Genomic DNA, 12,753 nt, shown 5'->3' on the forward strand with positions numbered 1-12,753 from the left:
GCCCATGTGGGATGTCCCTTTCTACTCTGTCCCTGTGATTGAAGGAAATAGTTACTCAATGGGCTCTAGTTCTGCACTGTTATAGTTCTGCATATACCATTTGATTGCCTTCATAGCAGCGTATGTAGTATTCATTCAAAGATATCTGCACATGTGAACAGCATCTGACCCAGCCACATCAGGCTGCGCATTTCATATCCAACAATTCCTATTGCATAAACCTTTTAGTCACATCACCTTCTATTCCTCCTGGGTACTGCAATCCATATTTAAATAGTTAACTTGCATAGATTGATGGCTGTTTGTAGCTAAGTGCATCCTTATTCCTTATAGAGTGGCCAACTTCAGATCCTCCCCTAGTGGGCCAGCTAGCACAGAGACATCTCATCTCAGTGTCTCAATTAGAGTCAAACATACATAGACAAATTATATTCCCATTCTAGTTTGAAGAGTGCTGAATCACAGTCCATAATTATAAATGCTCTATCCTGCTACTGGAGAAAGATCCTGTGTATGGCTAAAAACAACTGCATTAACGTTCCTATAGTTTCTAGAACAAACATATTTTCACATTTATTGGTAATACATTACAAGTGTATTCTTTTCTTCTTCTACATTCAAACCCCCTGGTTGTATTGTCACTAAATCCAAGATATATTTATATTCCAATATTCTGAGGGTCAATTCTCTATCACCCACCTCTGGAATTTTGGAGTACCTTATCTATTACAAAGTATTCTATCTGTTATAATTGGGCTGGATGCTTATCAGGTTAGTGTTGTGCCTTTGGGCAATGCATGTCTTTATTTGTTATTGCAGGCATATTTTCTAAAATGCGTTTTTTGCACAGGTGGTACCGTGCTTCCCACGTAGAGCTTCCCACATGGGCACTTACCTCCTATATTATATCACTCATGACATTTTAAACGACATCATTAATAACATCACCCATGACATCTCGAATGACATTCATGTTCCCTGCACTAATAGTTTCCTAGAGGGAAGGGGGACCAGTATGAGGAATGTTAATTCATATAAAGGAAACCTATATGTTTCATAAATAAAAAATTATGAGCAGTGCTTGAAATGGGAACACAGACATGCAGGTACTATCCTAGAGTACCTGCTTGTTGCTGAGACGTGCGAGTATGCTTCAATTAAAAACATTGTACCCCTGCTGAGGAAAGTTGGTACTCTCCATTTTAACTGAAAGAAGTGTGGGTATTGAGTACCTGACAATACCTGCCCATTAAAGGGACAGCTGATGAGAAGCTAGAGGTATGAAACAATTAGTGGCATGCCTCTTAGATTTAATATAATCAGTTTTGAATGTGAAAGAAGTCAAGAGGATAGGATCTAAAAAAAGCTGTATATCAATTGTGTTTTCATTCATTCATACCTGGCAGTTGATGCAGACCCCTCCACCTTCGTACTGCCCATGAATGTTCAGACTCGCCCCACGTAGATTGACTTCAGGGTCATAGTAGCAGTCGGTGGCATGCCCATGGCAGTTACATACTAGAAAGGGAACATCACACAATTAATTGCTACTTATTTAAATAGCATTCTTGCTGAAAGCACAGTTTCAACAAAACATATGAAGAGTGCAGGAAAAGGGCACTTTTATCTATGAATTGTATCATATTTTAATTATTGAAGAAAAATAGGCAGCTGAAAAAAGGTGCCAATTATTTAACACAAAAATGAAAGTAAGTAAAGGTTACAGGGACTGAGTGAAGGTTTGTGAATTGTTGCCCCTCTATAGTGGTGGCAAGATTCAGGCTGACCAGAGAGACGTAACGACCCAGCGGGAGCCCACGACGGGCAAAGTTTAGGCAATGCTTCTTTTTCCAGCTCTTCAGAATATTGTATTAGCTCTGTTTAGGTCTTTCTTGGGGTTCTCTGATTGTGTGATTGTGATACATTCTGGGTGTTATCTCTTTGTGTGTGCTCTCCTTCACCTGGTGGCTGTAAAATTCTACATAATGTTCTCATATATGTGTCGAAGAGACTGGGGGAGAAGCTTGGGCATTCCACGTGTCACATGAAAAGTCAAGGGTGCTGCGTCTACTAAGGAAAATTCAAATGAACAGTGAGGTAGGAAGGATATAAGCCACACTACAGAGGAATGGGTCTTGTGTACCTTTTTCAAGCTGTAAAGAACACGATTTGCAAAATCACAGACTATGCAACAAAAAAAAAAGTAAATCACAAAGGAAACACTGTTAGTTGGAAAACACTTTACCGCTCATAAAATGCCCTTTGCAAGTGATTCTGATTCTGTGGAAGGAGGAGTGTGAAAGGATTATACCCCTCTTCCTACCGAGCCACTGTGGAATGTCTCTATGTTCTTTGACCTCATCTCCAATTGCAAACCATTTATGAGCTACTGACTCCCTACAGGGGTGGTGTCCCACTCACAAAGCATTTACCCACAGGACATCTTCCACCTTCTCAATGTGTATGCTTAGCATCAGAGGGTGAGTGGGACCAGCCAGTGATCCAGGACATCACTGCATGCTCCCCCAATGCAATTTACGGAATGACAACTTTTGTTAAGCACCCTTGAGCCTCTGTCCTTCCGAAGGACAGGGACTGCTATAGAAAAAAACTGCTAGCATTCAGTGACATCAAATACAGGGATGAACAGCTGCTGCCCCTCAAAGGACTCCATCCCTCCACATACAGTCCTTCACAAGCTGCCACAAAATGGCTCTAGTCCCACGCAGGTTAATGAGGCAGGAGTTTTTGTGACTGCCTGAATATGCTAATTTTGCACTGCGACTGATTAATACAACAGTTGCATTGTGAAACTTAGTTTGAGTCTCAAAACGTTCAATGTGTACGAGAATTAACTGCTTTGCAACCTAACCTACATACATTCGGCTCAATATCCACACAATTATGTCATTTAAACATTTGGAGTTAAATATTTTTTATTATGAATGGAGGTTAACCAGAATTTCCAATTAAGTAGCCAATAGGCTTGGGGCGCTAGAGGGCGCCAAGCAAGATGGCCGCACTTGAGTGAGGCTCTTGCTGTTCGGCGGACAATCCTTACAATATCCTGCCCATCCTGGCACATACAACTTCCTAAATGCAGCCCTGACGCCATTGACACTGCTGAGTGGCGACTATTGTACCTAACGACGATTTCTGTACCTGAAAGCCCGAGCGCTGGAGGACCGGCCTGCGAGACCGCATTTCTCGACATGGAGGCGGGAGGAGCTGTCTGAACCCGGGCGGGGGACTCCGATGCGGCCCGCTGCTGCTGTGCACCAGCTGAGACGCCGCCGCTGTGAGCATTGTGGCGAGGTGTCTGCTTTGCTGTCTCCCCATTCGTGGCCTCGGCGCCTGTCCGGACTTGCGACCGCAATGGGTCTGGTGTCCTGCAGCCCTCCGGGAGGCCGCAGCGGCGGAGATTGCCTGGGAGCTAGGCCGGGCCGGCGGTGCGGTGGAGTGCCTCTGCTGACGACGGAGAGATGACGGCGTCCCCCTTGTGAACCTGGGGGAAGCGCCCTTGCCGATGGCCTCCTACGCTGCGTGCGAGCTGCTGCAGCGATCAGCGCCTGGCCTTCTGCGTTCCCGCGAGCGGCCGTGGGGGAAGCTGCCCAGCGCCTGGATCGGACCGGCTGCGGGGACTGAGGCTGTCCTCCTCTGGGACTTGGGGTAAGTGCCCCTTTATCTGGGTGCTGCTCCCGTTGGCTTTGCCTGCGCTACACTTCTACCTATAGCCGAAGCTCTTTTAGGGGATAAATCGGAACCCCCAGAATCTTTTCAACCTGTAGGCCCCCCTGTCGGATCGCCATGGGGAAGCCAGACGGTAAGCAATCAAAGCTTACTTTCGACACCTGGAAAACTCCCCGAATGCACACAGAACCTGAGGGCGACTCTGCTGAGGCCCCTGCCCTGTCAACCGCTGATCTGAAAGAGTTGCTGTTGGTGATGCAGTCGAGCTTAACATCTATAGAATCCAAAATGGATTCTATGACGGCCAGGATGGATGGCCTCACACATAGGGTGGACAAGCACGACGACCGGCTAAATGAAGCGGAAAGGCGAATATCGGACTTGGAGGACATGAGCACTGCCACCACCAGTCGCACCTCGGAGATGGATAAAGTGTTGAAAGTGATCGCCGCAAAGAATGAGGAGTTGGAATCGCGATCGCAGAGGAACAACCTCCGAATTCTGGGTGTGTCGGAGACGACTGCCACAGGGAAGCTGGAAGAATATGTGGAACGACTGCTGGTAACACACTTTGGCAGAGAGGTATTTTCATCGGTCCTCGTGGTGGAGAGAGAGCATCGGTCGCTGGCGAGTCGCCCCCCCCGGGGCTCTACCGCGCCCTGTAATCGCCAAATTGCTGAATTATCGCGATAGGGACACTGCGCTTCGCTTGTCTAGGGAGAAAGGTCGTCTACAAAACGAGGGCATGGACATCTCCCTTTATCCCGACTTCACTATGGCAGTGCAGGAGCAGAGGCGCAAATTTCTTCCAGTTAAGAAGAAGCTTCAGCAACTTAACATTCCATATGCTATGTTATTCCCCGCTCACCTGAAGGTAACGGCTCAAGGACGTCAACACTTCTTTACTAACCCACAGCACGCTCAAGATTTTATTAAGACACTGCCTAGGTCACCGGCGAGCGGTTCCGCCTCGGGGCGGCACGAAAGGGAAAATGGAGGGGCGTCCGATGTTGAATAGCATCACCCCTCGCAAACTGTAGCTGCCTCTGCTATGGTTATCAATGATGCCTCTGGAACAGTTAGGACCTGTGTTCTTGTGAGGACCATACCCAACAACATTACGCCCCTGCTAGAACACTGAAGATGTGGCCAACATGCGCACCTAGCCATTTAGCATTGCAGAATGTGCTCCATGCCTAATGTCTTACCATCCCAATTAAGTGCACATTTTCCACACTTCGTAATGGGCAACGCTTGCACATCGCCCGTGGACTGACGGCGGTGCTGATTGCAGGTGAAAAGAGGGTGTATGCGAGGTAATAGGACTCATTGGTTAAAATGTTATTAAGATAACCTGGGGCCGCTTCTACGTTTTCATGCCACCCTGAGAGGCATATTGTTTATTGACATCTCATCACGGACTGGCTGCTGGAATACGCTCATCGCTATGTCAAGATGGACCCATGATAACATCTCCGAACACTCTCGCCGCTGCGAGGAGCACCTGGTCGCCTTCTGGCTGCCGCCCACCAGGTGAACCCTACTACTGAACCTAAGTAAAATTTTGGGGAAAGCATCTGCTCGTCCCCAGTTGGGACTAGGGGTTGCGGGTTGGGGTGGGAAATGGGAGGTACACGGCACAGCAGGTTGGGGTTGCTGTTGTGGGAGGGGGGGTGGGCTCAAAGACTGTTTGTATTGTTATTATTTGCCACTACGCTGTGTTTGACGTATATTGGATGGAGGTTTCATATTGCCCTACACGCTATGCTTTATTACAATCCATTGTGGCACATTAGCAATGGAGTCCTGTCCCGGAACACTCAAGTATAATTTTTTAACTTGGAATGTGCAAGGTTTAAACAATCCCCGTTAGTGTCATCACATACTTGCATATCTTGATCAACATAACGTGCACTGTGCCATGTTGCAAGAAACACACTTACCCCCCAACCCATCTCCCTCTTTTGCCAAGCGCTGGGCGAGTCATCGTGGGTTCTCGTGTTACTCTTCATATGCTCGGGGCACTGCTATCCTGGTTAGGCGTACACTACCATACACTCCCATTGGCTCCTATGCAGACTCGCAAGGCCGATATAATACCCTATGGGGGAGACTATTCGGGCAGTCTGTCACTATGGTATCGTGTTATGGTCCGAATACGGATAGCCCGGAGTTGTTTCGGGTCTTGTGGGGGAAAATTCAGGACGTGGGTACCACACATCTAATATGGGGGGGACACTTCAATATAACCCTTAATCCACACCTGGATAGGTCGCACCCGCAATCGCAGCATTATACAGCCGCGCAACTAGCCCTTAAACACATAGTTGAGGAACATGCCCTTATAGACCCATGGAGGACCCTCAACCCATCATCTCCCCAGGTCTCGTGCTACTCCGCGGCTCTTGCTTCTTGGTCGCGCATTGATTACTGGCTTGTGGATAGAGGATTGGACATATGGGCTTCATGCACCTTGTATCTGCCCCGCACACACTCAGACGATTCTCCTGTATTGTTAACACTCATCCCACCACCTGCGGAGTCTCCATTTCTTTTGTGGCACCTTAACCCACAGTTGCTTCTGGACTCTGTGTTTAAGGCTGAGCTCGAACAAGAAATATTGTTTTTTTTCACCCGTAATACCAGCTCTGTCTCACACTACTCTACTCTTTGGGAGGCTTTCAAAGTGACAGTCCGAGGTCTCTGTCTAGCGAAGAGTGGGGGGGGGTATTGAAAGACATTCGTATCAGACTTCAAAAGTTAGAAACGGATATTAAGAATGCAGAATTGGCTCTTCAGAACTCGCATTCTCCATCACAGCAAGCACATCTGCGTACATTGCTCACTGAATACCAAGACACTGCTGAGCGGGAATGCAAATTTAGAGGTAAATAGCACAAAGCTCGATGTTATGGGGAGGGCGAACGCCCAGGCCGGGCATTGGCATCCTCTATCCGACCCCCCCGCTTCACTAATACTGTTTCAGAAATTACCGACGAGGATGGACTAACGCACAGGAATCCCTCAGGAATACTTGGGGTATTTAAAAGGTTTTATAAAACTTTGTATTCTACGCAGCGCCTGGCCCCGGTAGATTTTGATCCCTTTTTTGAGGATACTGCCATTGCATGGCTGGGCAATGGTCAGAGGGAATACCTCTTAGCGCACTATGAGGATGAGGAGATAATCTCTGCCATTATGCAATTACAGTCGGGTAAAGCCCCACGGCTGGACGGCCTACCGGCCGAGTTTTACAAGCTATACCGGCACCTCATTATCCCGATACTGAGGCATGTATTCGAGGAAGCCAGAGAAACGGGTATCTTGCCTAGATCAATGCACGAGGCACTTATAATTTCTTTGCCTAAACCGGGTAAATCGCCCATGTAATTAGATTCGTACAGGCCCTTATCCCTAATTAATGTCGATGGCAAAATCCTGGCCAAACTAGTTGCTAACCATATAAGCCCTCTTATGCTGATGTTGGTTCTCCCGGACCAATCTGGGTTTGTCCCGACTAGAAGCACGGCCCACAACCTACACACTTTGTTCGCCCTGCTTCATGACATCGATCCTGGAGAAGATGCGGCTGCCATATTTCTAGATGCCACAAAGACATTTGACTCGCTGGAGTGGGACTACCTGTCATATGTATTGGCGTGCATGGGCTTTCCATCCCCATTTCTCGCCTGGATTAATTTGTTCTACACAGGGCTGCGTGCTACAGTAATGATCAATGGGATGCGATCGTCCTCCTTTTCGCTGGCCAGGGGCACCAGACAAGGATGTCCGCTTTCTCCCCTATTATTTGCCTTGGCTATTGAACCCCTTGCCGCAAAGATACAGCAGCATCATCGCGATTATGCGATCATTTACCCAGAGAGACAGATCCTTGTTTCACTATACATGGATGACATCACGTTATACCTGCGTCAGCCGGCTTTAAGCCTAAATCCCATATTGCGGCTATTCATTTTGTTCGGGCAGCTGTCAGGGGTAAACATTAATTGGAGTAAGTCCCAAATTTATCCCCTCACTGCTAAATTTCAGTCGGACTTCCCCCTCAAATGGTGTGACACCACCCTCACATATTTGGGGATAATTATCTCTCGCACTCGGGAGGAACTCATGCGGGACAAATATGGGCGTGCACTAGATTATATCACTGATAAAATAACAGGTTGGATAGCACTGCCCTTGTCAATGGCTGGCAGAGCAGCGTTAATCAAAATGTTTGTCCTACCCAAACTTTTGTATCTCTTTGTAAATATCCCATATGCTCCCAGCCGTCATTTCTTTTCGGCAATCAGAACTCAGTTAATACGTAATATATGGGGGGGAAAGCAGGCCAGGTTAAAATGGGATGTCCTCATGCGCCCCTTCTGTGCAGGAGGTTTTTCTATCCCAGATGTGAAACTGTACTTCAACTGTGCGCAGGCACATCATGCTGCCTACTGGATGAACCGCCCCCCTTTTATGCCCCATCTGGCCATAGAAGATGGTTACATGACCCCCATGCCAAGTACGGCATATCTTAGTATTCCCAGAACTTCATGCAGCCTTGCAACCACTGCAGTCCAGTCCACGGTTAATGCCTGGTATGATCTCGCCAAAGCAACTCGCTGCACATTACTATATTCCCCGCTCTTGCCCCTTTCGGGACGGCAGGATATCCCGGTGACGCAAGAGGGCGGCTGCCGCCGGCTCCTTCGCAAACTTTCTATTCACACCTGCGGACACCTCTACACGGGAGGGAAGTTTAGTACTAGTGCAGAGTTCTTCAAAGATAGCACTGCCACTCCACTGGACCGATTTTATTATATTAGGATCTGCCTGGATGTGAAGGCCGCCACACCCATGTTCCCTGCCAAACCTCGGATCATGCTTCCCCTACATGCGTTATTGCAGCAGGATGCCCCTGCCCATGTACTTTCACTACTTTACCGTACAGTGCAGGCAAATGGAGATTATGAGCCCCCCTTGGCATGTGCTAAATGGGAGGAGGAGCTGGGGCACCCCCTCACTGAGGATCAATGGACGTACTGCTGCAAGCAGACTGGTGAGATCTCTTCCAGCAGCAGGTTCAGAATAATACATTACAAATATGTTCATCGATTATATTATACACCAGCGAGACTGTTTTGGTTGAAGATCCGAGATAGCGATCGCTGTGAGAGATGTGGGAGGGGGGCGCGGACTTTAAACATTTGGCCTGGGATTGCCCGCCCATACAGAGTTATTGGGCAGAGGTGCTCGATGCACTGGACCTAATGACTGGCATACACATTTCTAAAGATCCCCTAACTGTGTTGCTGGGTTACACTGCCCCTATTGCGGCTAAAATGCATAAATACACCTCTCTTGCTCTGCTCCTCGCTAAAAGAAGAATTGCTTGTAAATGGGGAAGGGGCAGAGCTCCGAAATTTAAGGACTGGATTCAGGACCTTATTTATTGCCAAGAACAACTTAACACCTATGCAGATCTTCAGCGTCCCATTGACATATGGGGCCCCTTGCAAACCTACTTATTGGAGCACACCATTGATATCGACACGGAAGCCCCCCATTGAGAGAGCAATGTCTTCTTGTAGAATGCAATGCTGAGGTCCTCACATTCCTCACACTGAAAGATGGGGGAAGGATGCGGCGACACGTCTACATGGTTGGGATAGGAGGCCTTCTCACCTCATCCACACTCCTTTTAGAACACAGTGTTTTAGCGGAACTGTTTCTTGGTTACGGTCCGGTTGACCGTTAATGTGTATAGCTAAATACCTACAAAAATGGCACCACCTGTTTAGTTTAACGACTCCATCAACGCGGCCGGCCCGAATGGGTTGTAGGCGGCTTGCTGTGTAACCCCTCTCCCCCACCTGTGATGCAGTGGTGTGTGTATATCTGAAGTGCTGCATTGCCGGCCCGATGGTGGTTGTAGGCGATATGCTGAGTTGTATATTTCCTTTTTTTGAAATACACAATAAAGGCTTTAAAAAAAAAGAAGCCAATAGGCTTGCGACGAGGTTTCAAATGTTCTTCATTTCCATCATGTATTTTATCTTTGGTTTTCAATCCTGGAACATTAGGGCAAAGCATCCTAAATTTATAAATATTGCATATTAAGCATCGAGTGGAATCACTGTAAGAAAAATAGATTTTACAGCATTTTCACACTCAATCTTCACTTTGTATTTAAAAAAAAAATGAAGTGAACAAATAAAATTATACATAAAATGATATTTAAAAAATAAATCAGACAAAAACATTGAAATAATAGATGTAAAAGACTTCTAACCCTATCACCCTAAAAGTCCTACAACTACAAAAAAAAAAAATCACAGGAGAAAAAATATCAATCCTAATTATTTAAAAATATAATAAAACTATAAAATTACATATTAAACAAAAAACTTAAAGATAACATAATTATCATCAAAATAAATAAAAATAAATATATAATTTATACAATCATCCAATTACCAAGTAAAGACATCATACCATATTTCTAAAATTATTGACTAAATGACTAAAATAATTATTTATGTAATTATCTAATTGACAAATTAAAACCTATAACAAAACATATAAGCATAGAGAAAATGCCACAGAGGAAGTAAACTTAAAATGTAAAGTCACAGCTTTTCCAGATGGAGCCTTAGATTTTGTTCCAGTAGTACTGGATGTTGGGACAGGACCAGAGGATGTGCAAAATGTCTCCTCCTGGCACGCCACAGCACCAGCATGCTGCAGTGTCAGAAAGTTTTTCTCTGTGTATGCTGCAGTGTCAGATAGTTTTTCTCTGTGTAGCAGGTAGATCTTAATAAACTAAATTTAAAACATGCTTCCCAAAGACCGCTAGCATGCATTCTTAGGAGATTTGACCAGCTTTCTTCAGTATATTGTGCTTGCGGTCTTGTTTGCCATCTGCATTGCTAGAGATTTTCCGCTGGTTTGGAGAACAGTTTCCAAAGCAGGACAACAGATAATTAACTTGTTGTAATATCACAACATCTTCAGGAGTGTAAAGATGATGGGGAAGAGGTGCACCCCACAAGTGATGGCCCAGCCGGACTGGTAAACAATGTTGCAGTTGCAGATATAATCAGAATTGACTCTGAGAGAGATGGACCTCACAAGATGGGGTGGGATAGGACTCAAGAAAGCCATCGTCAACCAACTGAACCAATGTCATTATCCCCGAGCTAGCCCAGTTTCGCCATAGGAAGGGTATGTGGTTAGTCAGAAGTGCCACATTGTACCAAATGGGCGTCTTCGCATAAAGCAGACCGTGTTCTTCTATGATTTTGTGTGTAGAAGTCAAACCCTTAGTCATGCCAGAGAATATCACATTTTGGCGTCTGCAGATGCTTTAGGCCCGCTATAAAGAGGGTCAGGTCCCTTCACACCACACTGCAATTGTTGCTCAACTCAAGCCCACATTGGTATCTCTTTGTGAGGGTTTATGTAGTATGCTGCTTGAGAAATACTAATGGCTCTGTTGCAGGGGGTCAAGTTAGGCTTACAGAGACTACCAGAGGCAGTGTATGTATATAATTTTACTGAGGCAAGTCAAGATGGAGCCCGCCCTGGGCAATTTTCTGAACTTTGGCATCAGTTTTCTGTAGTAGTAACAGTGGTATCTGAAAGGGGAAGACGTCAAATTAGTAACTGAAGCAAAGCGCTACCATGATCTTCACAGTCTGCACTCACTGCCCCACAGTGAGAGCTCCAGGGCTCCCTATTTGTTGAAGTCAATTTTCATTTGTTCCGATGCATTCTCCACATTTTCTTTAACCATGGAGGCAAAGCTCCTGCTGACCAATATTCCTTGGTATTTTAGTTTACAGGGTTATCACATTGCCAGTAGGGTACCCAGTGTGCTCTTAGTCATTGAGGGTGTCATCGGCATTGCCTCACTGTTAGTTCAATTTATCTTGTAACCTGAGTATGAGAACTCATTAATGATCTGCATCAAGGTCTGTATAGAAAGCATAGCATCATGTAGGGTCACAAGGATATCATCAGCATACAGCATTAGTTTGGCCTCTCCTGCAGGTGTACTAATGTCTGATATCACCTTAAAATGCTGGCTAGCGAAAGCCAAAGGCTCCAGAGTCAGACGGAAAAGTAGAGGTGGTTCCCTACCAATCAAAACCAAATCTGATAGACATTAATTTCAATTAATTTGTGCTGCTGGTTCTTTATACAGACATTTAATCATGGTTATAAACTTCTGTCCTATGCCAAAGCTTTTCATGGTTCGAAACAGGTATTCCCATTCCAAGCGATCAAATACTTTTTCAGCGTCAAGGGACAGTATAACCATTTCATCCAGATTTTGACGTGTTTGTCAGAGTAAGTGGGTAAGATCCCACATATGGCTGCAGGAAGAGCATTAGGGCCAACCTGGTTCTCGTGTATTATCAAGTTTATCAGTTTGCCTGGTCTTTTAATGTCACAATTGATCGAAGAAATCAGCCTGTAGCTAGCACAGGAAAGCACATCCTTGCAGGTTTAGGAATAAGGGATAGGCAGGCTTTATTGAATTCTGAGAGCTATCTGTTTCCTGCACCTCACGATATACTCTAGCAAGGAACGGTACCATGAGAACCTGTGTGCTTTTAGCCAGTTGCTAGACTACATCTCTTCCCCAAATTATTGAATGCATTTGACGTTAGTGTTTCGTAACAAATTATGCATATTAAAATATTGCTCAAGTCTCTCGCAGTAATATTTAATGTGTTAACCTACACATCATGAGTAATTCATTAAAGTAAATCCGTATGCCATGCTCCTTGTGGCATGTAACTTTTATGCCATAACTTCTAATCCCACTGATTTGCTGACTTAATATGTTGCTTTTTCTAATAAATCTACCAAAGGCACGGATTCATACTTGAAGATATTTAAAGATGCATGTGAAGGCAATTTAAACTCCTGATTTAGCATTTGATTTATATTGATCTACCAACGATTAGTTTTCAAGTTAGAAGATACTACACTTTTTCATTTCTTTATGTGATCATCATTCAATACCAAATGTCATTCTGGGGTATGTGCAAAGAA

The 12,753-nt window shown here is 45.4% G+C and overlaps 1 protein-coding gene across 1 annotated transcript in view; it reads right to left on the minus strand.

Annotated features, from left to right (window-relative positions):
* Window positions 1-12,753, minus strand: part of LAMA3 (laminin subunit alpha 3) — an 881,606-nt gene that overhangs the window by 655,925 nt on the left and 212,928 nt on the right. Inside the window, exon 8 of the mRNA XM_085605753.1 lies at window positions 1,400-1,518. Within this exon, the coding sequence (XP_085461879.1) occupies window positions 1,400-1,518 (119 nt within the window). The remainder of the gene's footprint in view (window positions 1-1,399; window positions 1,519-12,753) is intronic.

This window comes from Triturus cristatus, chromosome 5_1 (assembly GCF_964204655.1).
Source record: "Triturus cristatus chromosome 5_1, aTriCri1.1, whole genome shotgun sequence".
Lineage (NCBI taxonomy): Eukaryota > Metazoa > Chordata > Amphibia > Caudata > Salamandridae > Triturus > Triturus cristatus.